This window comes from Antennarius striatus, chromosome 16 (genome assembly GCF_040054535.1).
Source record: "Antennarius striatus isolate MH-2024 chromosome 16, ASM4005453v1, whole genome shotgun sequence".
NCBI classification, from domain to species: domain Eukaryota; kingdom Metazoa; phylum Chordata; class Actinopteri; order Lophiiformes; family Antennariidae; genus Antennarius; species Antennarius striatus.
In genome coordinates this window covers 9,800,188-9,824,612 of record NC_090791.1, presented here as the reverse complement: position 1 = coordinate 9,824,612, position 24,425 = coordinate 9,800,188, and the positions used below count along the sequence as shown (strand labels likewise).

Genomic DNA, 24,425 nt, shown 5'->3' with positions numbered 1-24,425 from the left:
AATTCTTACACGATGTCTATAAAATCGGGTTGTGGCGTAATTTGTGCCAGCTTTTATTAAGGTTTTGGAAGTCACTGCAGTAGAAGAGAGCACATTAATACTGACTACAATGAAAAAGACATCAATAATTCATAATAAAGTTCAATATCGCAATTCCATTTTCTGATAATAATAAAGATCACATTTTCTCCTCAAATCTTTCTGCATACTGCAACGAATGCAATTTCATTCAACTCAAAATATGTCAACTTGATATGGATTACAGGGTTACAGAGAGAGGGAGAAATGCCCCTGGTCTAATTGGTTTGCTGATGTGCTTGGCCTTTTTTCTTTTGAATTTCATTGATAAAGCACACTTAACCAATAAAAATGTGGATTTCAAATCTCTTCTTGGTGCATTCTATTGATTAGTCATGCTCTACAATTTTGTAATGTCCTAGAATTCAAATTCTTTATTTGGGGGCCTTTAGCAGGTATGAGATTAAAATGCAATTAATTTGATTAATTACAAATCCTGTAATTAATTTTTTAATCGCCTGACAGCACTAGTTTTTATACAAAGATTATTTAAAATTTCAAAAATCTCTGACATAGTACTGAGACTATCAAACGAAAACTAAAATGCATGTTTGGCTCAATTTTGATCATACTATAGATAAATCAATTTAGCTGGTCATTTTTCACTCAGGAAATGTAAAATTAAAGCAAAATTGTAAAATTGTGAGCCTCTTTAAAATATTTTTAGCAATGAACTGAAGCATCAATGTAATATTTAAAGCAAGATGAAAAAAGTTTCTCTGTAAATAATCACAAGCCCTTTTATGCATCTTCAGCACTCATTTTATTCTCAGGTGAAAATCATGCTGATACAGAAAAAAGGCAAAGCCTTGACGTATAGTATTAGTATCACATTATAGAAGAAACACTAACTTTTCCTTTTTACAATATGACAATAAGAAAAAGTGCTTGAATGCATCAATGGGAAGAAAAATACTGTGAAGAGATACAATTTATCAGCTACAATTAACCTCTTGGTGTTTAAACATCACAAGATCTATACGGAAATATCTGAGAAATCATCACAGAACAGATGTAAGCATGTTATGTATCACTACTCTGGATTAATGAGCATGATCCTCTAGCATCTTCAGTACTGCTGTTGTCATGTCGGCACCTCTTCATGGCATCCGTGTACGCAACTTCACACAAAATGCTTGTATTGCATAGTACCTTAGGTCTTTGTCATTTTCTGCTGTGAAAACTTGATGAGGAAACAAGGAAAACTAAAAAAAAACCATTTAGAAAATACAACCTTATTTATAGTCTAACCAAGTTGGCAAAGAAGCATGGAACAAGGCTTAGAAAAGTCAGAAAATCATCATTGCATAAAGTACAAAAAGAGTAACAGTAACATACCTCATGGGCTTGTGTTATGATCAAGGAAAAGTTTTAAAAAATAAATTCTAAAAAAAAGTCACATAAAATACACGACAGCCTCTTCTAAGTGACATGCCTGTCTCTTGATCAGACTTAAAAGACCAACACTAAACCATAATATATACTGCATAATTTATGTTTCAGAGAGGAGGGAATCCATACTTTGATTCGCAGTTTCAAAAAGACATTTTAAATACAGTATGTTGTTTAAAGAGGATTGTGGCTGTATGAAAGCAGTATTTTCATTTTTGGACTATAAGCTTTGGTGCATTTAGGCTTATTTCACCTCCCCAATTCCTGTTGAAGTCTTATCCACTATAACAGTTTATTTTTATTTCTTCATGTCTATTCCAGTGATGGGACAGTGTCTCACTTTAGCAAATTAAACAGAAAACTGCAGCTGGAGGTCAAAGATGTTCGTGTTTAGACTGTGAAAACAAAATACATTATTTATGGTAACCTTTTAACCAGTTTCAAAGTCAAAACCACCAAGAATTAATTATCTGTGATTTAAATGTTGGACTGTACATTCCACCCCTCCACCATGTAAAGACCCACATAAACACATGGAACCAAGTTATGGTATATGACAGAATTCCACCATGTTTGTTTAATTACTACATAAGCCACTCTGGACACTGTCTGACAAGCATGAAGATGAATGAATGGCATGAGAGAGGCTCACAGTAAAAATGTCCTGGCAGTAATATCGCCATCACTGTTTTCTATCCAGTACCACTCCGAAGGTTATTTACTTGACTACTGGACATCATTGATGTTGAGATGAGCTTGAGGCAGGGAGGAAATACAGGATGAAATGCAAAAGGAAAATAATGTCTACCAGTGTTTAAGGAGAGGTAGAATTTAACCCATCCAGTCATGTCCAGCGGCACCTCTTCCTCTGGCAGGCTTCAGGGTCAGACGTACAACCCTCTGAGTCACTCTCACAGGAGGACGGTCCAGCCAAGGTGGGGACAGGCAAGTGTGTGGGGCGCTCAGGCCCCTCTGGGGTTTCTTCTGCCATGCCACTACTGAGACTGAGGACCCAACCTAGTTTGTTGAGGAGCAACTGACGAAGGCCTGGTGGCAGTGGCAACACGTCCAGGGGGTTTATACAGTCTGGAAGAAGCTGGCGAAGGCGAGCACAACAAAGGTAAAGCAGGGAGGTCGGTGCAGAGCAGGATCTAATCACCTTCATGCTGCTTTTTGCTGCTGTGGAGCAAGCCATTGGGTAGAACCTCTTGTTTCGTAGCTCTGTGGCAGCAACACCTAGAGTCAGAACACAGACATAAGATTTTATGTTCCTCTAAATGTTCACAAAAAATCCCCACAGACAACTGTATGTTTCATGCATCTATTAATATGGTTAATGCTCATAATTTATAGTTTAACATATATTGTAATATATAATGTACTTTTATTTTTTTTAAAAACAGAATTGCAAGATCTGTATCTGTGAATTATTATTAGAGGAATATGTATAAGAGCATTCAGAATCCGTGTCAGCATTAGGAGATTGGTGCTCACACAAACTGTATGTGAAAATAAATAGATCAGTTTCAAAAAATTTGTTAAAATCTAATGATGTAGTGACCGATTTTCTATACAATAAAAACGTATTTACATATTTACTGAAATATCAACTTAATACTTTGTTTATTTGGTCATTTCTCTTAATGTTAGTTTTTTTCATCATGTTCAGGAGGATGTGTTCTTGGAATTAGTCTTTTTTTTTTTTTGGCTAGTGTCAACCATTTCTAATCAGAAACATTTCTTCTGTACAGCTCGATGCAAAATGCACCAAGTCTGTACTCTAAGCAGAATACAACAGAAAAGCTGGGAGCTCAGGTATCACCCAGCTGTGTCCTGCAGAGTCAAGCTCTATAAGAAATTTAAAACAGGACTCATGGAGCCAGCGCTGTGGTCAATAATGGATTTTGCATGCAGGAACTAACCTATACATTTGCGATTCTTGAAGAAAGTGAGTGTGCCATGCCACGTGTCCAGATGGACTCCAATGATGGAACCTTGTCCAAACCGGGAGGAGAAGTTCATTTTGTCTCCTTTATGATGCAACAAGCCTGACAATAGGAAGACAGAGATGCTTAACTTGTAGAATAACGATACATGAGAAACTACTGTTGTATAAAAGCATTTTGTCTTGATCTTACCAGTGTAGGACAGACCCCAGCTGTCTATATCTTTTCCTAACAAGCTACAGAACATGTATCGGTATTTATCCAGATTGACATCAGATGTACCGATGCCAACCATCTGTACACAAACAGAAAACAATTTACAGGCAAGGAAAGGTAGGTTTTAAAATTAGAGCAGATCATCATTCAGAGGTAAAGAGTAGAGGTTTACCATGTCTGTTCCATACACTGGGGATGTCATCTTGATTTCCCAAAAGTGTTGCCCTTCAGCTAGTTCCTTAGAGCCACGGATTGCTGCTGTCCCACAGCTGTACTCAGAGTGGAAGTTCACTTTGCGATTGTCGCAGCTCAGCAATGTTGCCGTCGATCGGCTAGTGGAATCCCAAACCCAATCAAATTCTGAAAAATTACAAGTCAGTCAGTAATCCATTTTCTCAAAAATACGGGAAAAAAATCACCATTACAAGCATGATTGCTTGCAATGGTGTTAACTCAAATAAGATCAATAGTCAGTGCTTGTATTAAAGGATTGTCTTGTACCTTGGTCGTCCTCTCCACAGCTGCAGTCTTTGACTTGGTGAAAGCCCCGTAGACGTGAGTTGTAGCTGGTCTCCGTCTGTGAATCACAGGAACAGTAAGACTCTCCAGTGACGGGCACTGCACTCGGAACTGGAGGTACCAGCACTGTTGAGAAGTCCGCCTCAGAGTCTGAATCGCTGTACTAGAGAGCAACAAAGAAAATAGAGAAAAATAAATGGAAATGTCAGCAGCACTGCTTATGTAACAACACAGCCCTAGTTCTAATGCAATGGCAGAACTGGCAGTTCAGACTTTCTAAAAGCTGGTAGTAAAAATTATATAAGTTGCATTTCTCTGTGGGCAAAATTAGATTGGCTGCTGTTCCAAGTATGCTTTTTCATCAAGCATTAAAAATTACTATCAACTAACAAACATATAATGGTTTACAGGCTTCCACAATATGACTTTGCAGTAACCATGGCATTATAATGATCACATCCACACAAGTGGATGTGATCACACAGAAACAAAACCTATCAAACACAAGGATCTGTTCCAAGTGTCAGCTCTAGAATAAACATGCTTACCTCCAGTCGGTCGTAGTTCCAATCTTCATTTTCAGAGGCCAGCACAAGCGCCCTGGCATCAGCATCCCTCTGTATCCCGCCCCACACGTACCTCCAGGCGCGGCTGTTCCTGCTTCTCCTGGACATGGCGGCAGCGAGAGTCTCCCCAGTAGAAGCGCCTGACAATCAAATCAGGTTTCAGTCCAAATGGTGGAAAACCCGCATCAGCCCAGCTGCCGGAAAACAAAATGATCACATGATTATTAAATCTCCATATCTCGAGTGGAAGAGGAGCACACTAGTTCAGATAACCGGGATCACATTGCTGCTTGTTATTTAGTGCCATCACAGCCCGTGACTGACAGGTCAATAAGCGGCATGACAGTGCAGTTCCTTCATTCAGTCCTGGTGTCTTATTTCAACAATGGACATTTGTTTAAAGTTTTCCTTTCCCCCGTGGAACTCACCAGTGTCATCCTTTTCCATGAACAGTTTTATCAGATGAAATTAATTTCTCTGAAACATTTAAATGGGCAACGTAAATAACAGCAGCACGGAAACAGTAATAGTGCTGTATGGCCTCGTTTAACAGAAAGTTAAAAGTCGCTGGACAAAAGCTGTTAGCATAGCTAGCTTGGGCTAGCCACGGCTAACGGGAGCGGCTAACGCTAGCAACACAGCAGTCAACGCGCATTTACTGTTAGCATGCTAGATAAAGGTCAGAAGCGTCACAATTCATGTCAGCTGCTGGTTACACGCGTTTATGTACTTCAAAAAAGACGCAAAATGAGGTTGACTATCGCGATTTTATTAGCGACGTCGTGTTAGCAGGATACGGCTGGTGAGACGGTGCAGCTAAACGCGCAAGCTAACTAGTTGGCTAGTTAGCCGTCGTGAGTTACGCGCCGCCTCGTTAGAGGAATAAGTTACCGTTAACGTTACCTACCTGCTATTCACCACCGACTCGCCCAGAAAATCATTCACAACGCCACGCAGATGTTAGTCTTCGGCCGACCTATTGCTGGAACGGGATGCACAACAAGTGAATGGGTGATTACCCAGGCTTCCCTTTTCCATGACCTACTTCAACATCGGTGGGATCGTAAACAAACAAGACAGGCGCTGCAGGAGCCGCAGCCTCACCTCACTCACATGTTAGCAGTACAAATACTGAAGCCAAGCAGCTGCGAGAAGCTACTGGACCTGTTTAAAGCATATATCTATATTTATACAAGAACATTTACTTTAGTATGTAAAGAAGCAATAAAGCAAGTTAATGTAACATTCTTATATAATACCAGTTATTTGCAGATGATAATGAGTTCTTTACAAGTTGAAGGTAGCCGAACTCATGTCTCCTTAAATTTGATTTTAAAATGGGAAACCACTCAAAATAAATGAGAATGCAAATAAGAACGTGTAAGAAGTTTTTTTTTAAGCAGATAATTTACTTCGTCACGAAGTAACACAACAAATTAAGTACTCAAATATAAGTCCCGAGTTCCAAGTGTCATTTAATGGTTGCAACAAAATATAGTTCTCAGGATACGTTCATTGTTTTTGAAAAACGCTAGTCATATTGACATAAAATAAGAAATAAAAGTTGCAAGATTACAGTTATCGTATGTAAAAGATTAAAATGCGTGGATCATTCTAATGATTCGTGGCCACATCAGAGCTGTGTGTGAGCTATCGGTTTCCCATCTAGGCCTACGTGTTCAGCAGGCTGAGGTCACACTGGCATTTAGTTACGTTCACCCGAGAAATGTCAGCTCAACAGTGACTCTAGTTCAGTCTGTTTTTGTCTCCAACAACTTCCGAGGTAAGCCAGGCTTGATGGGGTTTTATTTTAATCCACAAAGAAAGCAATCTTTTATTTATCTAAAATATTGCCACCAGTGTGACGAACAAATATTGATGGATCGAGTGATGTTTTCACGGTGGCGCAGTGGTTCGAGTCCCGCTCTGTGCGGGGTTCGCATGCTCTCCCCGTCTGCGTGGATTCTGTCCGGGTTCTCCGGCTTCCTCCCACCTCCGAAAGTATGTAGTTCAGGTTGATTGGCAGGTACGAATTGCCCTTAGGAATGAGTGTGTGTGTGCATGGTTGTACGTCTTTTTGTGGCTCCACGGTGCACTGGCATCGTGCCCGGAGTGTCCCCTGCCTCACGTCCTATGCCGCCGAGATAGGCTCCGGCTCCCCGTGACCCGCTGCGGCGGATATAACGGTGGTAATCTGAAAATGACTGAGTGACGTTTTATCGTAAACCTCTCTTCAGTCAGGGTCAATACACATGGAATGAGCACAGCCATATTTTTACATTCACCAGGGAGGTTTTAATTTATTTTTAGTTTATTTAACCAAGAGAAATGCTGTGACATGTGCCGTGAACAAAAACCATCTTTTTGGAGAGGATCTGAGCAACGAAATGGGTCTTAGAATGAATTATTATTTTGCATGGCTCTTTAGCAGCATTTTCATCAATTATTCATTAATTGCTCGACAGATATTTATGAAGCTTGGTGAAGAAGACTGGCATATGCAGAAGAAGTGACTATTATTGTACATTTGGAGTCGATCCATGTTAACCTGTGAGTGGCCATGTTGGTATAACTTATGCAATAACAGTTGTCTTCATCTCAACTTTTTTTGCAGCCTGTTTTTCCATTATCTGATAAAGCAAGAAAATCCTTCCAATCTTATGAAGCTTTGTTTTGACATGAAATGAACAGACAACAATATGTCCGCCATGGTATGTATTCTAATAAATATCATCCAGACATGTTCTTCCAGCTACATCGGCTCAAAATTGTAATTCAACTAAATAAAGGATGACTTGAAAAGACCAAATGTCATTTATAGACCCACTAACATCATAAAAAAGGATTGCTAGTGAAGTTCTGGAGGAGGTTGAGTTTTATTTGGAAATCTGACAGGCATGTTTGAACAGTGAGCAATCACCTTAAACAGAAAAAAAAAAACCCAAAATCAACACAGCAGCACTACAGGTAAACAATACTAGTGTTTGAGAGTGTCATATTAAACAGAAATAGACTTCAACATGTCATTCACACACACACACATGCCCACACACACAAACACACACCACACACTGTCAACTCCATGTAACATGTGGACATCCTCCAATAATATTCACACTACATCCAGAGGAATTCCAAGCACTTAGAACAATTAGCCACAGTGCAATTAATCTAACTATACACAGATAATTTATATATTTTAATGTATATAGGGTATTCAATAAACAGTATTCCATTTAGACAGTTTTAAGTCAAAATCTTCATAACTTCTCATAAATAGTGAAAAAAATGTCTTGTCAGTTCCTCACCACTGTGATTCAAAAATGGTCCCAAAAATAAGAACATGAAAAAAATAAAACACTAATGTGAACGATTCTTCAGTCTCAAAACGAAGAATGTTGAAAAACACCAACAAAAAAAAACAAAGGAGGGAAATGGGCAGAGGGATCAACGTTGATATTCACACTCACAGCACAGACTTGTTACTACATTTACAGGGAGGTGGAGGGACTCTGGATCACTGTACAGCTTAAGATCAGACAACAAATCAAGCAGACTGTCCACACATCATCCCACAACAACCAACACGTCTTCATGCCCGTTCGGTACCCACAAGACCTGACACAACTGGATGGCTTTAAACAATATGGATTGATCACATCTACTGAGGACACGGCTGTCGAGTTGACCACTGCCGTGTTTCTGTTGCCATCCCATCCTGTCAGACCCACGGGGCGTAATGGAAGGAGATGAAAATATCCTATTTGTTCTTGCTGCATTGATGTGGAATGAATGAGATGGTGTTTGATGTAGACACTTATTTTGTAGATAGGATGAGGGCCACGATAAGGCCGTAAAGCCCCAGAACTTCAGCAAAGATCAGGATGAGGATCATGCCGACGAAAAGCCGGGGCTGCTGGGCGGTGCCTCTCACGCCGGCATCGCCCACGATACCAATGGCGAACCCGGCCGCCAGACCACTCAGTCCCACGCTCAGACCCGCCCCAAGATACAGGAAACTCCTGTTGAAAGGAAACAAAGAGTACTTACTTCAGTCATGTCAAAGACATAAGTTATTTTTTTAAACCTACTTATGTTTGTAGAAGCAGTTAGCCAGGGGTTTGGGTTTTTGTTTACTGCGTTTAGGATATTTCTATTACTTTATTTACATGCTTCAACTGATAAGTACACAAACCATGAAGTAGATATCAGAGATCGACCCAGGTCATTATTTAGCAAGTCACGATCGATTATCTAGTCTTGGAACTCAAACCAAGTCAAATGTGGCAAATCCAAAATGAGGCTGAAGAGACTAAACTCTTGTTTTTGTTATATTTTACTGTTCACCAAATGAAATTGCTTAAAAACATTATATTAAACAACAAACATGACCATTTTTTTAGTGTTTTGGTTTTTGCTTGCACCTGAATGCACCATAAGCTTCCTATTAATCATCAAATGAAAACTACACCAGATTTAAAGCAGGTTAATTTTGGACCAATAATAACACAAGCTGAAAGTGAAGGGAAGTGAGTGAGTCTCAATTCCTGTCTGATATTACATATAACTGAATTCATGACATGGCATGATCATGTGTATATAAAACTACTTACTTATAAAGGGGCAGTCTGTCAGAGATGTTGTTTGCTATCAGCACTGCCACCACCAACCCGTAGATGGCGATGATACCAGCCATGACCACGGGGATGATGGATTTCATGATGAGCTCTGGACGCATCACAGACATGGCCGCGATGCCCGTGCCACTCTTTGCCGTCCCATAAGCTGCTCCTAATGCTGGGTGACAGAGAAAAGTCTTCCTGTTAACACATCTCATATGTTCATTGTAAGTAATGTCATCCACTGTTCATGTTTCATGAAAGGAATTTTCCCAACAAACCAACCACAGAAGACTTCACATGGAAGCTTGTGAGAATTATTCACCCTTCTGGCTGCTCAACTGGCAGACTAGCCCTGAGACATTTTACACTGATATGTTGGGCAAGCAGAAGAAAGAATGGAACAGGAATCGCTATGATCGCTGCCAAACCTGTTATGTATGTATGCAGTTACAGCGGTGATGCAACATACCAAGTGGCCTGTGCACAATGTTAAGAAAACAATGTCTGACACATACAGTACAGACCAAAAGTTTGGACACACCTTCCCATTCAATGAGTTTCCTTTCTTTTCATGACTATTTACAATGTAGATTCACACCGAAGGCAACGAAACTATGAATTAACACACGTGGAAATATGTACTTAACAAAAAAGTGTAAAACAACTGAAAATATGCCTTATATTTTACTTTCTTCTAAGTAGCCACCTTTTGCTCTGATTACTGCTTTGCACACATTATGCATTCTCTTGATGAGCTTCAAGAGGTAGTCACCTGAAATTGTTTCCACTTCACAGGTGTGCCCTGTCAGGTGTAATAAGTGGGATTTCTTGTCTTATAAATGGGGTTGGGACCATCAGTTGTGTTGTGCAGAACTCAGGTGGATACACAGCTGATAGTCCTACTGAATAGACTGCTAGAATTTGTATTATGGCAAGAAAAAGCAGCTAAGTAAAGAAAAACGAGTGGCCATCATTACTTTAAGAAATGAAGGGCAGTCAGTCCGAAAAATTGGGAAACTTTGAAAGTGTCCCCAAGTGCAGTCGCAAAAACCATCAGGCGCTACAAAGAAAGTGGCTCATATGAGGACCGCCCCAGGAAAGGAAGACCAAGAGTCACCTCTGCTGCGGAGGATGAGTTCATCCGAGTCACCAGCCTCAGAAATCGCAGGTTAATAGCAGCTCAGATTAGAGACCAGGTCAATGACACACAGAGTTCTAGCAGCAGACACATCTCTAGAACAACTGTTAAGAGAAGACTATGTGAATCAGGCCTTCATGGTAGAATAGCTGCTAGGAAACCACTGCTAAGGACAGGCAACAAGCAGAAGAAGTTTGAAGTTTATTTATTTTTATATAGCCCAGATTCACAAACAATGTCTCAAAGGGCTTTACAATCTGCACATGGACGAGAGACTTGTGCGGACTAAAGAACACAAGGAATGGACATTAGACCAGTGGAAATCTGTGCTTTGGTCTGATGAGTCCAAATTTGGGATCTGTGGTTCCAACCACCGTGTCTTTGAGCGACCCAGAAAAGGTGAACGGATGGACTCTACATGCCTGGTTCCCACCGTGAAGAATGGAGGAGGAGGTGTGATGGTGTGGGGGTGCTTTGCTGGTGACACTGTTGGGGATTTGTTCAAAATTGAGGGGATACTGAACGAGCATGGCTACCACAGCATCTTACAGCGGCATGCTATTCCATCCGGTTTGCGTTTAGTTGGACCATCATTTATTTTTCAACAGGACAATGACCCCAAACACACCTCCAGGCTGTGTAAGGGCTATTTGAACAAGAAGTGATGGGGTGCTGCACCAGATGACCTGGCCTCCACAGTGACCGGACCTGAACCCATTCGAGATGGTTTGGGGTGAGCTGGACTGCAAAGTGAAGGCAAAAGGGCCAACAAGTGCTAAGCATTTCTGGGAACTCCTTCAGGACTGTTGGAAGACCATTTCCGGTGACTACCTCTTGAGGCTAATCAAGAGAATGCCAAGAGTGTGCGAAGCAGTAATCAGAGCAAAAGGTGGCTACTTTGAAGATCCTAGAATATAAGACATATTTTCGGTTGTTTCACACTTTTTTGTTAAGTATATAATTCCACATGTGTTAATTCATAGTTTTGATGCCTTCAGTGTGAATCTACAATTTTCATAGCCATGAAAATAAAGAAAACTCTTTGAATGAGAAGGTGTGTCCAAACGTTTGGTCTGTACTGTATATATGCATGCATAACTTGAGTGAAAAAATAATTTCCCCGTTGGGGATCAATAAACTTGAATTTAATCTTTATTTTAACAATCAGTCACGCTTTTATGGTTGCTTTTATTTTTTCTACATCTCAGTATGAAGCTGCTGTGGGAAACAACTTTAAAGAAGCATCAAGTATTAAAATTCCCTCATGTTGGCAACATGTTTCTAGTGAGAGGCTGTTCTCCACAGCAGGGGACTGATTGGCTGCATAGAGATCAACCCTCTCCCACAACAATGTTGACATTCTCATCTTTAAAAAAATTCTTAAATTATAGCCTCTGGTCCATTTTGTTTATTTCTAATATTTCTTATTTGTGTTTTCAATGATGCGCCACATCCTGTCCCTTATTTTAATTTAGTTTAGTTTTATTTTGAATGTTAATGAAACATTTGACATCCTAAGTGTAACTCTTAAACCTCGTATGATGAAGGCAAAAGTGTTTAAGTTACCTCACATATCATCTGTATAGACCAGGGGTCAGCAACTTTTACACTCAAAGAGCTATTTAGACCTGGTTTCCACAAAAAAACAAAAAACAAAACAAAACTGGAAGCTGCAAACATTTTTTGACATCTAAAATGAATTACACTGAATATAGGGGGGCGGGGGGGTTACCTTCACGCTTTGTGTGAGAAACTACTATTTTTCTTATGAAATCCATGAAGTGCTACACAGAAAATTAAATTTCATTTATGTAATGAACACATTTTGAACTCTTTTTATAAAACACGTTGAGTTGAAAGTCTCTTTCAAATTAATTTTAAATAAAAGACCTTAAATTACCTATGCAGCAAACAAAAAATACAGTGAGCCATTATCCTTTTATTGCCTTTGGTCTTTCAGAGTGTGCATTGGAGCCTTGACCTGAATTTAAAAAATAAACTTAAAATTACTTAACTGAACAAGGAAAAATCAATATTTGAAAAATTGCTGCTTAAATGTTTATTTTACCTGGTTAATGGGACTTTTACCTGGTTAATGTGACACATTTTTTGGGTGATGAAAAATAATAAAAATTGTAAAATACAAATTTATGTATCATTTCAAGATCACAATAATCCTCCAATCTAAAGCTACACTAAAAAAATGAACTACCAAACAAAAATACACTTCCAATGGATATTTTTATTTTATTTTCTCAAGCCACATGGAACAGCAGCATAATGATGAAAAAGCCGTGTGTGGCCTATCCCTCGTAAAGACACTTCAAAATGGCGATAAAATTATGCAACCCTGGTCGGTTCCTAATACATCAATATTGTCATGACAAATACAAATGGTAACTTGTTTATTGTATGTCAAGTCTTGTCAATTCTTAGCCAGACTTTAAGCACCCTGAAAGAAGAAAAACTATGTCTACTGGTCATCGCTATTCTTGATCAGTATGTGCAATATGCAAACCCATCACTAATCATCACACTTGGCTTTGGGAGCAGCAAACAGTAGAGTGTGGCTCACAGCAGGAGGCTATCTACTTACTATAAAACAACTCTACTTTCATGGGACTATAAGCAATTGTTGTACCGTTTTGACTACTCTGTACAAAACAGCCCTGTTCTTTGTATTCACTGTGGTGCTGCTTGACGCCGCTGTCCAGGTGCTGAAAGTGGTGAGGGAGGAGGATGCAGGACAAGCTCCTCTCAAGACTAACAGCTAACCTTAGCCAACCGGCTACTGAGTATAATTTAGCAGACAATACCTTCTCTCTGGGCGACACCAACACTAACCCATCTCTCCCATCTGGGAGAACTGACTGCTCCATGATTATTTTACAGTGAGCCAATATCACTTGTAACAAAAATTTACAAAAACTACCTCTGACAACTTCACCAGTATTATTAAGAATGCAAACATCACATCACATAAATGATAGGGATGGGCATCTCCAGCAAAAATGCGAAAAAGAAAATCTAATCAATTTCATAAATACATAAAAATACTTTAACAAGAGATGTGAACAAAATGAAAACACATATTGAAAACTTAGATGGAGGCTTAAGTTAGTCGGTTCACGTAAACTGACTGTAAACCAAATACTGAATAAGGATGAACAGCCGGCTTCTGTCAACTGGGTCCTCAGAATTACAAGATGTCAGCCATCGTACAGATGATTAAATAGCCATTAATGTTAGCGATCAGACGCCTCTACTTGTTTCTTACACTTGACATCACTGTTTCTCCCTTTAGCAGGAGTCAGTTACAGAAATCACGGCCCTACTCCGTTTTGTTCAGTTTAAAAGCACTCACGTCGGATTAAAATAGCGGATTGAGGCGCCATTGCGTTCCCATGGTGTAGCAAATCGTAAATTACAGAGCATGAACAATACATCTATCTGTTATAATACAAAAGTGAAATACTCAATATGTGTGATTGTATCTAGACAGGGCCTCAAGTGCAAGCTACGATTTTAAGAAGGTAGCCCATGAATGAGTTAATTCAAGACTGTATAAATTATATCGTCCCTTGAATCATCCACAGTGGTTTTAAGGCCTTGATGCTGGCTAGTTATTACATTCAACGGGAAACATGCGCTGAACCAGATCTTAGCATCCATCTTATAATTTCTAACGATCTGACCTTCAAGTCGTGTGAAATGCCTTGATGAGACACGGCCTGATCGGGACAGCAACCGCCCCACTACCGGTCTGCGTCACCAATCTCCAGCTGCCAGGCTAAAAAGTAGCATTTAAGCTCCGATGTGACCCGCCTCACTGAGGAGGTAGCTAACTAACGTTAGCGGCGTGAAGAGCTCATGGTCAGCGACTTGATGTCGGTGCAATCCCTCCCCCGCCTCTCCATCGCATCCCTGCCAGGTGTGTGTGAGCCGTGACCGAATCAGCCAACACCAACGGCGTTTCTCTTACAACAGCCACGCACTGTAGTTTCTACTAACATCAGAGGATTTCATTAGCAGGCCAAGCTAAATCGTACTTTGCGTTATATGATAACGCCAAAGGATGAAATGTCAGATGTAGGAGCTGGTGTATTTACCGCTGAACACCATGGCCGCAGAGGCTCCCATCACAGCGAAGAAAGGCGAGTACTCGGGGATATCCTCAGAAGACATTCTTGTACTTATCTTTCGTTGTAATAAAGCTAAAACGCAGAGTATCCTCTTTTTTTAGGTTTCCCCCTTGCCCACCGTCAGCCTTGGACAGATTATATCACTGAGAGGGGGAGACAACGCTGCAGCCAACGAGAGCACCGGTGTTGAAGAGTAAAATGGCGAAACGGAAAAAGTCACATGATCAACCATCTCGGAAGAAACCATCTAAACGAATTTAGGGGGTTATCGACACGATCAGGATTAAAATAATCAGCATCTCTTGTTCACTGGGCTCGAAATGTCGTACATAAATGTTCTCCTTTTATAATACTTTCAAAATAATTTTTGCAGCTATTGTTCGTTGGTAATGTTTGTAATTCCCTAATCTGTAATGCCCTGTATTTGGTCCGAGAAGTTGAGACAGTGTACATTTAGTGGTATGTTCTGCTGCAAGTGGACTGACTGCAGTCGATACGCTGGGTGTCACTTCATTCAGTCAAATTAATATAGATATGAAATTGTAAAATCAATCCCTGAGCACTGCTTTACTTCATAACATTAAAAGATAACAAAAAACGTAATATGGAGGCGATACAAATTTCACAAGAATGACTATCAAGTGGAACCTTCTTCCTAGCTGTGTACTGTAACAGTGGGTTGTACAGTATGTTTTACCATGGAGTAACAGAATAGGGAGAGATTGATCCAAAACAACTATATAGATTTTGCGGGTGTCAAAGAAAGTAAGACTTTCTTTGCTGTTTAATCTAGAAACACATCCTACAGTTTACATTGTCAAGGTGACACTGAAGAGGTGCTCCTCATGTCAGCTTAATGATGGACTTTACTCGCAAATCCTATTCATTGCCGATTGATTTTGTCTAGATTTTTCACATCATGTTTTACTTTTTTCTCTTTGTTTCACAACCAAGATAATTCTTGTACCAGGGCATCCCTCAGTGAGTTCTGAATGGAAGCAAATAAAGATCACTAATCACTTAAATCCCATGGGGATCAGCAAAGATGATTGTTCTTTTTCGTCTCCTTAATATTTTTGAACTGATGTACAAAACCTGCACCGCGTGCTGTGGTGTATCTGTGTAATGAAAAGTACAGTATTACTGTACTATATTCAGGTATGAGTTGTTGAATTGTCTTCTATTCAAACACATGGGAATTTTTATTTACGTATGTGGAAAAACAAATGGATGTATAAAAACAGTTAGCTGTCAAAACATTTATTGTGCCGATAAAAGTATGTGTAGGTGTATTTTATTTTCATAAATATATAATAAAATACATTTTTAAAGCTGCCAAATATCTGATAAAAAATAAATTATTTATTTATGGATCACTGATCGTTGCAGCAACATGTTTTGGATAGAGACACTCAAGTCTCAAACCTAATAATTAAATTATAAATCAACTTTAAAAAAACATTTACTATATATAGATTAGATCTAAGGTCTTTAGTTCATACATTTGCACAAATTACCTGTACTTACAATAAATAGAAAATATATGACCATTGTTGCTGCTTCTTCATACTCTTAGAAAATTAACCTCAATTTACATTTCATTTTGTTTTATTGGTCTTAAGATCACTGTAGTCTCTAATCATCTTTTCCAATAACTGGATTCCTACCTTGACTCAAACAATGCTAGCTAGGATTTGCCTCAGATAGTTGTGTCACAAATATTTACTAGTGTAGTTTATAGTAGATCCTAGAAATTCTCACAGAATTTGTTACTGTCTTTTTTACTCCGCTGTTTCATTTCTTACGCTTGCTGTTTGATATTGTAGTTGGCGCCACAATCGCCATAAATGAGAGTTATCTGCCATTACCCATTTTTTTCAGTATACAAGAAAAATAGAAGCAGTACTTGGCGAAGTGTATCCATGCTTACTAGGAATTCTTTAAGAATAATAAAACTGAATTTTTCCTCAGTACCACGTCATAAAACTAACTCACAGTTCGTTACTCAGAAATGCCTTTGACTAGCTCAGTGGTGTCACGTGAATGTTCTTAGAATTCAAACTCATAGTTTTTTCAGGAATGAAAAGTAAGGGCAGAGCCAATGGTTGAAAATGTACGACGCACACATGACTGTCAGCAGCCTCTTCAGCATCAGCATTCTGGTCAGAGCTCATTCATGTGACCTGCTCCTAGTCCAAGTTTTAGAGAAAAAACAGAAAATTAAATTGAATCTGAGAAGAGACATAACACTGATTCAACTTGCTTTTCTGTCATGATACACTGGAAGAGATTAATAGATTTTATGTTGTGTAATATGGGCATAAATCAATGCCCTTTTTACAGCAGTGGTTAATTCAGTGCAAAAGTAAGAGTAATTTTGATTTGAAGACCCGATGGAATTTTGATATTGATGAAAATCTGAATTTTTTTTTCAGTATTTTATTTGATGCTCTTTCTCTTTCTAGATTACTATAAAAACATTATAACACAGTCTTAAAATATATATTTCAACTGTATTTTAATATTGCATGGTATTTTAAATTATTCACTTTTATGAAAAAAGCCTTTCGCTGTTACGATTAACTAATTTTTAACAAATGAACTGATTAACATTCACATGGAGGTCATTGTCAATTTATGAGGTAAACCTGGTTTAGAGAGATTAGTGCTCTGAGTTGTTCTGAGAGGTATGTTTTCCACATCACATAACTGGATGTGGGTAATATAGTTACTGAATACCTCATGGAAATGATGTTACAAAGACTAACCATTAAAAAAGAAGTTGTTTGGGTTAGGCATGCCAAACTAACTGGAACATAGTACATGGTGTATTTTAGTAGAAGTCACATCTTTTTAATACATTTCGATATCTTTTTTTTATGTTTTGTGGTAGTCTGATGTGACACCAAGACATTGAACACATTGAAACACACTTATACAGAGCCAGTATGAAGCTTTTCTGACAGAACCACCATCACCATCTGCTGGCTGATTTACTTTCAGATCCCTTCCTTGCTGTAACTGAGAGCTATGCTTTATGTGTAAATTAAGAAACTGAATATAACCTATATTGTTACAATATTATTACATCCCGCTTCAAAGCAGTGATGTGTTGTTATTGTCAGTGTTCGTCTGTCTGTTTGTTCGTTTGTTCATCGTTTGTTAGTCCACCAAATATCTTCGCAACCATTGCAGATAGAAAGATGAAACAAAAAGCATATTACTCGGGTGGCAAAGGGGATGAAAATGAGATGATGACATCGAGAAAGCTAGGTCAAGGTCAAATTTTAACTTTTGTACACTCAGAAACCGGGTAAGATAGAAAGACGAGGGAGAAGGCCAGTGTAAGACTGTAGATCAAAGCTGCTGCTTTCATCTATGAAAGTTGGTCAGAGCACTAGCTTTGATCTTTGACATACACAAGTAGGTCAGGGTAAAATTGTGAATTCAGGGGTGTCGCGAGATCTAGTTGTAGTTGTCATATGCATGAGGACCAGTCTTCAGATGACAAGCTGGCATTGACGTGAATAGAATTATTCTCAACTACCCATCTGTCAAGGAAAGCATATTTTCATACTCAGATGTTTCCACATCAGGACCAATATACAGTACCATATTTCACTCATTTTCAGCTACACTTTGATCTAAGCTGTGAGTGCACTACTATCATTTGTTATCTATCAGTTTATTTTCTATGCACCATATAAATGTAAACATTCTGGATCACCAGATTCCTGGATATTGCTTGGTGCCAGGCATGAATACACGGCGAATTGTATGAGAATGGCAGGGTCTCATTTTTGTCCAAGCATTGAAGGCAAAATCCACGAACACAAAACGCAAAAACATAAGACAAAAACAATCTCAACCCAGATCACCACCTCATCAAATTAGCTGTTCCATAGCCAGCACCCTACCTCTACAAAACTGTGAAACAATTTTTGCAAACTTATGTGTCATCCTGTTATCAAACCAGAGACAAAAAGTTTGTGTTGTGGTTATAAAAGAGACGAGACAAAAGAGCACAATAAAATACAAGCGAAGAAAACTGCACAACAAAGTTTACAGACACACTGCACTTTAATGATCAGGTTAAAATAAACTTTCAACAGAGGAAGACATAAAAAAAATCACCATAAATATGCTACATAATTCTAATCACACTTTGCTCGAACACAATTGAGTAAATGTATCTGTAAGGGCAGCTCAGTGTTAGATTATACAAACACAAGGACAGATCTCATCAGCAATAACTAAGATATTCCAGCTGTGCTGTGAAATTTCTTAATGTGAATCCTACTAATGCTTAGCATGCACACACACTCAAATGCACACCTTCAAGCAGTCGTTCTCCAGATTTAAGAATTCTTGGAGACTTTGGGATTAACAATTCAACATCCTGATTCCCTCTGCCAAATTAGGACTTGAATGATCTGATCCTTTCCTTATAAAGCATGATTTAAAAAAACAAAAGTCCAAACCTGACCCTGCATTAGCAGAAGGATTCCCATACCCTTTCATACCCTACGTTTTAGTCAGGCCTAAATACGCAACTCACTTCCAACCAGATATGTCTAAATGTGCACCTTAAACCCAGAAAAACCCATATCAACATCTGGTGAAGAAGGTCATTTTTTCTTACCCTGATCTTGGCCAGTTAATTTCATTGGTTTTATCACTCAAACATGATTTCAAATCCAACATACACTCCTGCCTGTGTGACTACATCTTCCAGTCATTCACACATAAACTGTGCACTCATTCACTCCATATCCCACCACAACTAGCAATTGGGACAGCAATATCAGCGAATGTGTTGTTGTGGTTGCTGGAAAAAACATCAATAACACACAAAAAGATAAGGCATCACATGCTATTCTTGACGAAGCTGTACGAAGTGTGTGGCACAGCGATGGCTTGTATACGGGATGAGGAAGCTACACTGGAACCCTTTAAAGTCGAGTGGATTCAACTTTTGGAAAAAAGTTATGAAGTAAGATGAACGTTTCCCTCTCAGTCCCAGCCGTTGTCCTTTATCATGTGAGACAGCTCAATGATAAACTTTCCCTCCTTGTACTTCTGGCTTAGTTCAAAGGCTTGTTCCTGTTGAGGGAAAACGATTCAAGTAAAACTCTAACCGTATTTAAACCAGGGTTATTTACAAATCAGTAATCATTTCACAAGGCATTTCTGGATTCTTGAAATCGGTCACAGACTTCAACTAAAACTTAGTTGAGTTATATTTAGTTTAGGCAGCATAAAAACTTGTACCATGCAGACTTTTAAATATTGCATTGGTAGCATATGCTAACCAAATAAATGTTTGAAATATTATTGTACTGTACATTACAGCATAAGACACAGAGAACATTACATAAGTTTTCAAACAAGTTTGACCATGTTTTACACACACACACACACACACACACACACACACACACACACACACACACACACACACACACACACACACACACACACACACACACACACACACACACACACACACACACACACACATCTAGGTAGATGCAAATCAAAAAGATTTGCATCTACCCTTTTTCTTTGCAGGTGGGCACACTTACATATTTCCAGCCCAGTGTGGTGTGACAGTTTTCACAGTAGATGTCAGCTACTGCGTGAAGGCCTGTGAGTAGCAGCCTTTCCTCTGCAGGACCACAGCCTATGTTAACCCTGAAAGCAGATGCAATCTTATCACAAATAAGCTCCACTGTCAGTCACAGTAATTATTTTCATCACCCTGAGACAACAAAGAACAACAGGAAAAGAAAATATACTTCTGTATTGCTATAATTTCTGTCGAAGATGCTGAAACTTTAAGGGGGTTATGCATTTGATGCCATTTCATTTGGGTCGAGGGTATTTGTGGGGCAGACACTCTTGACTTTCAAGGTGCACTCTAAAGAAAATCAGATTTATTGTATTATAATTCTGAGATTTAGATCTAGTCCTAGACCATATAAAGTGACTTTCTAGAACAGCAAATTTAGAACTTTATTTTCTTTTGTCGACACATCTATGAAGAAAATAATAACCTAATCTGAGAAGATGTGATAGCAAAGCTGAACAAAGATAAAGGACCAATTAAGGAAAATATCTATTATAAGGAAGTAGTACTGAAATTACATGTACAGTATTCAGTAATTATGGAGATAAAAACATTTGTATATTCAGTGTGCCAACATGTATCAATATTTAAAAACAAAATACTTACACAGAGTTGAAGAGGTAGGCCCGGCCTTGACTACCCTGGAAAGACTAGGAGACAAGGAAGAAAACTGAAAGAGTGAAACTGTGTTCTATACCTAATTTATATTTATATATATATATTGATTGAAAACAAAAAAAATATTATAATTAACAAATTATATACACTATGATCTTTAACTGTGGGTGATATATTATTTTTTTAGTCTAATATGTATAAAATTATGACCTATACTATACCACCAGGTGTTATGAACCAGCTGAAGTTATTTTTAACAACAAAGGCTTGCAGCACACTCACCTTGGAGATAAGATCATCATGGTTGGCCAGATGGGCGCGGCAGTGCAGACAGCTGTAGCGACGGTGGCAGGAGTCCAGGTAAGCCTGGAACGTCTTGGCCTTTGTAAGTTTAACCATGTCTGAGGAGAAAGAGGGCAGAAGGCAGTCGGATTACATTATGCTGTTGTTCATGTGTTTGTGATTCAGGGATACAAGCTATGACTTCTAAAATTTAAATAATCTGGAAGAATGTTTTCAGCTATTATTAGGGCCAGTTCAGTAGCGAAAGCTATTAAAAGCTATTGAGAGCTCTTTGACAGACCAGAGTTGACCCAAGAAAGGAGAAAGAATTACAACTCTCTATATATTTTAGACAGCCTCGATGACCTCACCCACCTGATCCTTAGACATACAACAGCGCTGTTGGATAGAATTCCTTTGTGTATGACTAGTGTGAATGCGGAGACGGAGGGCCAATGCTGTGTAACATTCTCCTGTATACTAGCTCAGTGATCCCCAGCCCTCTTGTGGCTTTGATAAGTCATATTTCTGAGTGAGGATGACTGCAACCAAACTGTGAAGATGAGACAATCCCAAAATGTGACTACCTGCACTGGAAAGGTGACTTTTGAATATAAATTTAGACAACTATTTAATTTACCAACTCTGGAGTACATGCACTAAATACATATTAAATTTTTAAAAAATAGATGTTTAAAACAATTATATTTAATAACCGCTTGGAACAAAGACTAATTATTATTTGTTAATGTCAAAGTCTTTATCACTGTTGGGGGCTTGATTTTACAACAAATTTAAACAACTAATTTATAAAATGAAGTAGCAATTAAAGACTAGTGTCATAGGTTTGACAATTTAAATGCCTTGCAGCTGTCAATTTTGCCCAAAGCAAATGTATTTATGTTACATTACAGTTCCATCCATCTATCCATCTTCTTGAAAATACATCACTGTTAAACATTAAATTCAAATGAAATACAACCCTCTTTTTGCCCATGGGAACTAAATGCCATAAATATAATATAAATTTTGGCAGTAGCAGTCCTTGGACAGCAGGAAAAAAATATATTTGCTTGCAAAACTGTCCCCAGATGTCCTGGGTTCAACTCAGGATCCTGTCAACTGCTGTAAACCATTCTGCTTTGAGATTAGATAATTCAATTTTAAGCAATTTATTAATCAATTTGATTGTTTAAAAACTGCAAAGCCAAATTCCACAAGGAAATAAATACAGAAAGATGAAGAGTTGGGAATTACGTTGAAATCAAATTTAAATGGTTATTACGTCATGTAAATTTCTGACTTCATATTTAGACTCTGATGACACACATTTTTATCTCACAGCTATGACTACATCAACAGCCTGATGACTAACAAGGATTACTTCATCATTTATCTATTCTTCATTGCCATCTATATTTATATTCAGAAATCCTAGCAGAAAATAGCTAATTAATGACAGCCTTAGCAAAATACGTGGTGTGCATGCTTTTATTGTGAAGAGATTTTGTTGAGGAAACATTTGTCAAACATGTATTGCTGTATAAAATTAGTTGAGGCAAATGCTGGCAAACAGGTTAGAACAGTTTCTTAGCTTGCTTCCTGGTCTATGCTCGTCATTACAATTATAATCTAGTAGATCTCCAATACATTTCATGCATCACATGCTGCCCTGCTTAACACGACGTATAGTATATGTCCAGACACGTTCATACACGCAGAATGTCAACAACGAGAGGAACTGACCACTAGCTCTGTCATAGCTCACGCATTAGCTAGTTGCTAGCTCAACACAACACAGCACAAGTAACACTGCAGTTTGGGTACGCATTGCAGGATATTTATACGGTGTCTGTCGACTCACCTGATAACACAGAAGCTCTTCTCAGTCCAAACAACTAAGCAATGAATCTGACGGCTGACAAGCAAATGAGTAAAAGTTTTAGGGTCGGCAGCTTTTCACTCGACCACGCGCTGACGACTCGGACAATACAAACGGACACACGGAGCCCCTAATTGTTGGACCGCGTCACTCAGGGTTTTTTTCCTCAAAGTTCTTCCGAAATAGAAGCAGAAACAGAAGCTGAAATTCGTCAACAATGGTCCGAAGAAATTACCGTGCGTCTGCTCCGGCAGGAGAAAAAAAATATGGTTTGTTTATAAAAACACGAAGAAGAGGAAGTCTGAAGGGTGCAAAACAAACCCCTGTTAGCCAATCAGAGGCTGCAGGTGACGTTTAGAATGTGGGTCAACCAATCAGATTCGACTTCATATGAGTCCTTTTGTAAAGTCCATTGACTTTTCGGTTGTCAGGTTTTGTGCTTTTATTTGAGATACAAATGCGTATTTGTTTAGAACTGATCATATACACTCACTGTCGGGATCAAAAATGAAAAATAGAAAATAAAAGATATTTATGGTTACGCAATAAGAGTGAGGAAATTAGGTAAACAGGATTGGAAATGAGACTTAGACAGACTTTATTGATCCAGCTGGGAAATGGACTTGTTTTAGTATGTCGAAAATACATATATACAGGAAAGCACAAAATAATTACGAGTAAATGTGTAAAGTAAGAGTATAAACTGACTAAAGAATTAACCAAAATAAGCTATATTAATAAAAATGCAAACCATTTTGACTTTTGTGGATTCTTGACAGGAGCCCATCATGATGACTAGCAAACAAGGCACAAGATCCCCAAATTTACAGTTATATTTTCAGATTTTTTTTACCATCAGAAATAAATCTCATTAAATTTGTCCTTGAGGGGCCATACTGTGAACCAGTATCACCCCTAAACCTTTCACAGTGACTCCTTGTATATGGCATGACAGCTGGTTGCTTCTTCATGCAATTTTGCTGGGCAAAAAGAGATTGACAAATAGCTTCCTGAAAAGAAGAAAAAAAGAAAACAAGGCACTTTCAGTCCAAGAGTAAAGTTTCATCTATATCAGATGAACTCTTCAGTGCTGTACTTCCATTGGTGGGAGACACTCTCTGCAGCAAAGACTGAGATTGTTTTTATTTTATTTTATGTATGGCTTGATTTTCTTCAAAGAAGAAAATACAGTGGCAGGTGAGTCTAAAAAGTTTGAGAAGAAGCCCCTTAATCTGGAAAAATCATGGAATATGGTTCTTTTGCACTAAACTTTTAAGTAATTGTGAATTCTCCAGTGGAAGTCCTGCTTGTTTGGTAACAAGAACTACTTCCAACAATTCAAACCTTTGCTCTCTAAATCTACTGTACGAAAGACCTTAGTCTGCACTGATCTAC

The 24,425-nt window shown here is 38.6% G+C and overlaps 3 protein-coding genes across 4 annotated transcripts; all 3 read right to left on the bottom strand.

Annotated features, from left to right (window-relative positions):
* Positions 1-829: 829 nt before the first annotated feature.
* spsb3a (splA/ryanodine receptor domain and SOCS box containing 3a) lies at positions 830-5,807 on the bottom strand. 2 transcript variants are annotated; one of them, XM_068337008.1, is made up of 7 exons: positions 5,625-5,807; positions 4,700-4,911; positions 4,134-4,314; positions 3,805-3,992; positions 3,609-3,711; positions 3,393-3,518; positions 830-2,706 (listed from the first exon to the last, which is right to left on the bottom strand). In XM_068337008.1, the coding sequence occupies exons 2-7, from the start codon at positions 4,823-4,825 to the stop codon at positions 2,315-2,317; spliced, it is 1,116 nt and encodes a 371-aa protein (XP_068193109.1). In that variant the 5' UTR covers positions 4,826-4,911; positions 5,625-5,807; the 3' UTR covers positions 830-2,314. The 2 variants fall into 2 exon arrangements, with proteins under 2 accessions (XP_068193109.1, XP_068193110.1); XM_068337009.1 differs by lacking the exon at positions 5,625-5,807 and adding an exon at positions 5,146-5,587.
* Positions 5,808-7,574: 1,767 nt separating this feature from the next.
* LOC137609750 (V-type proton ATPase 16 kDa proteolipid subunit c) lies at positions 7,575-14,834 on the bottom strand. Its single transcript, XM_068337010.1, has 3 exons — positions 14,587-14,834; positions 9,331-9,514; positions 7,575-8,739 (listed from the first exon to the last, which is right to left on the bottom strand). The coding sequence occupies exons 1-3, from the start codon at positions 14,660-14,662 to the stop codon at positions 8,535-8,537; spliced, it is 465 nt and encodes a 154-aa protein (XP_068193111.1). The 5' UTR covers positions 14,663-14,834; the 3' UTR covers positions 7,575-8,534.
* A 3,857-nt stretch (positions 14,835-18,691) lies between these two features.
* On the bottom strand, positions 18,692-23,309 carry ypel3 (yippee-like 3). Its single transcript, XM_068336989.1, has 5 exons — positions 23,013-23,309; positions 21,149-21,267; positions 20,855-20,898; positions 20,205-20,313; positions 18,692-19,722 (listed from the first exon to the last, which is right to left on the bottom strand). The coding sequence occupies exons 2-5, from the start codon at positions 21,263-21,265 to the stop codon at positions 19,633-19,635; spliced, it is 360 nt and encodes a 119-aa protein (XP_068193090.1). The 5' UTR covers positions 21,266-21,267; positions 23,013-23,309; the 3' UTR covers positions 18,692-19,632.
* Between the last annotated feature and the right edge of the window lie 1,116 nt (positions 23,310-24,425).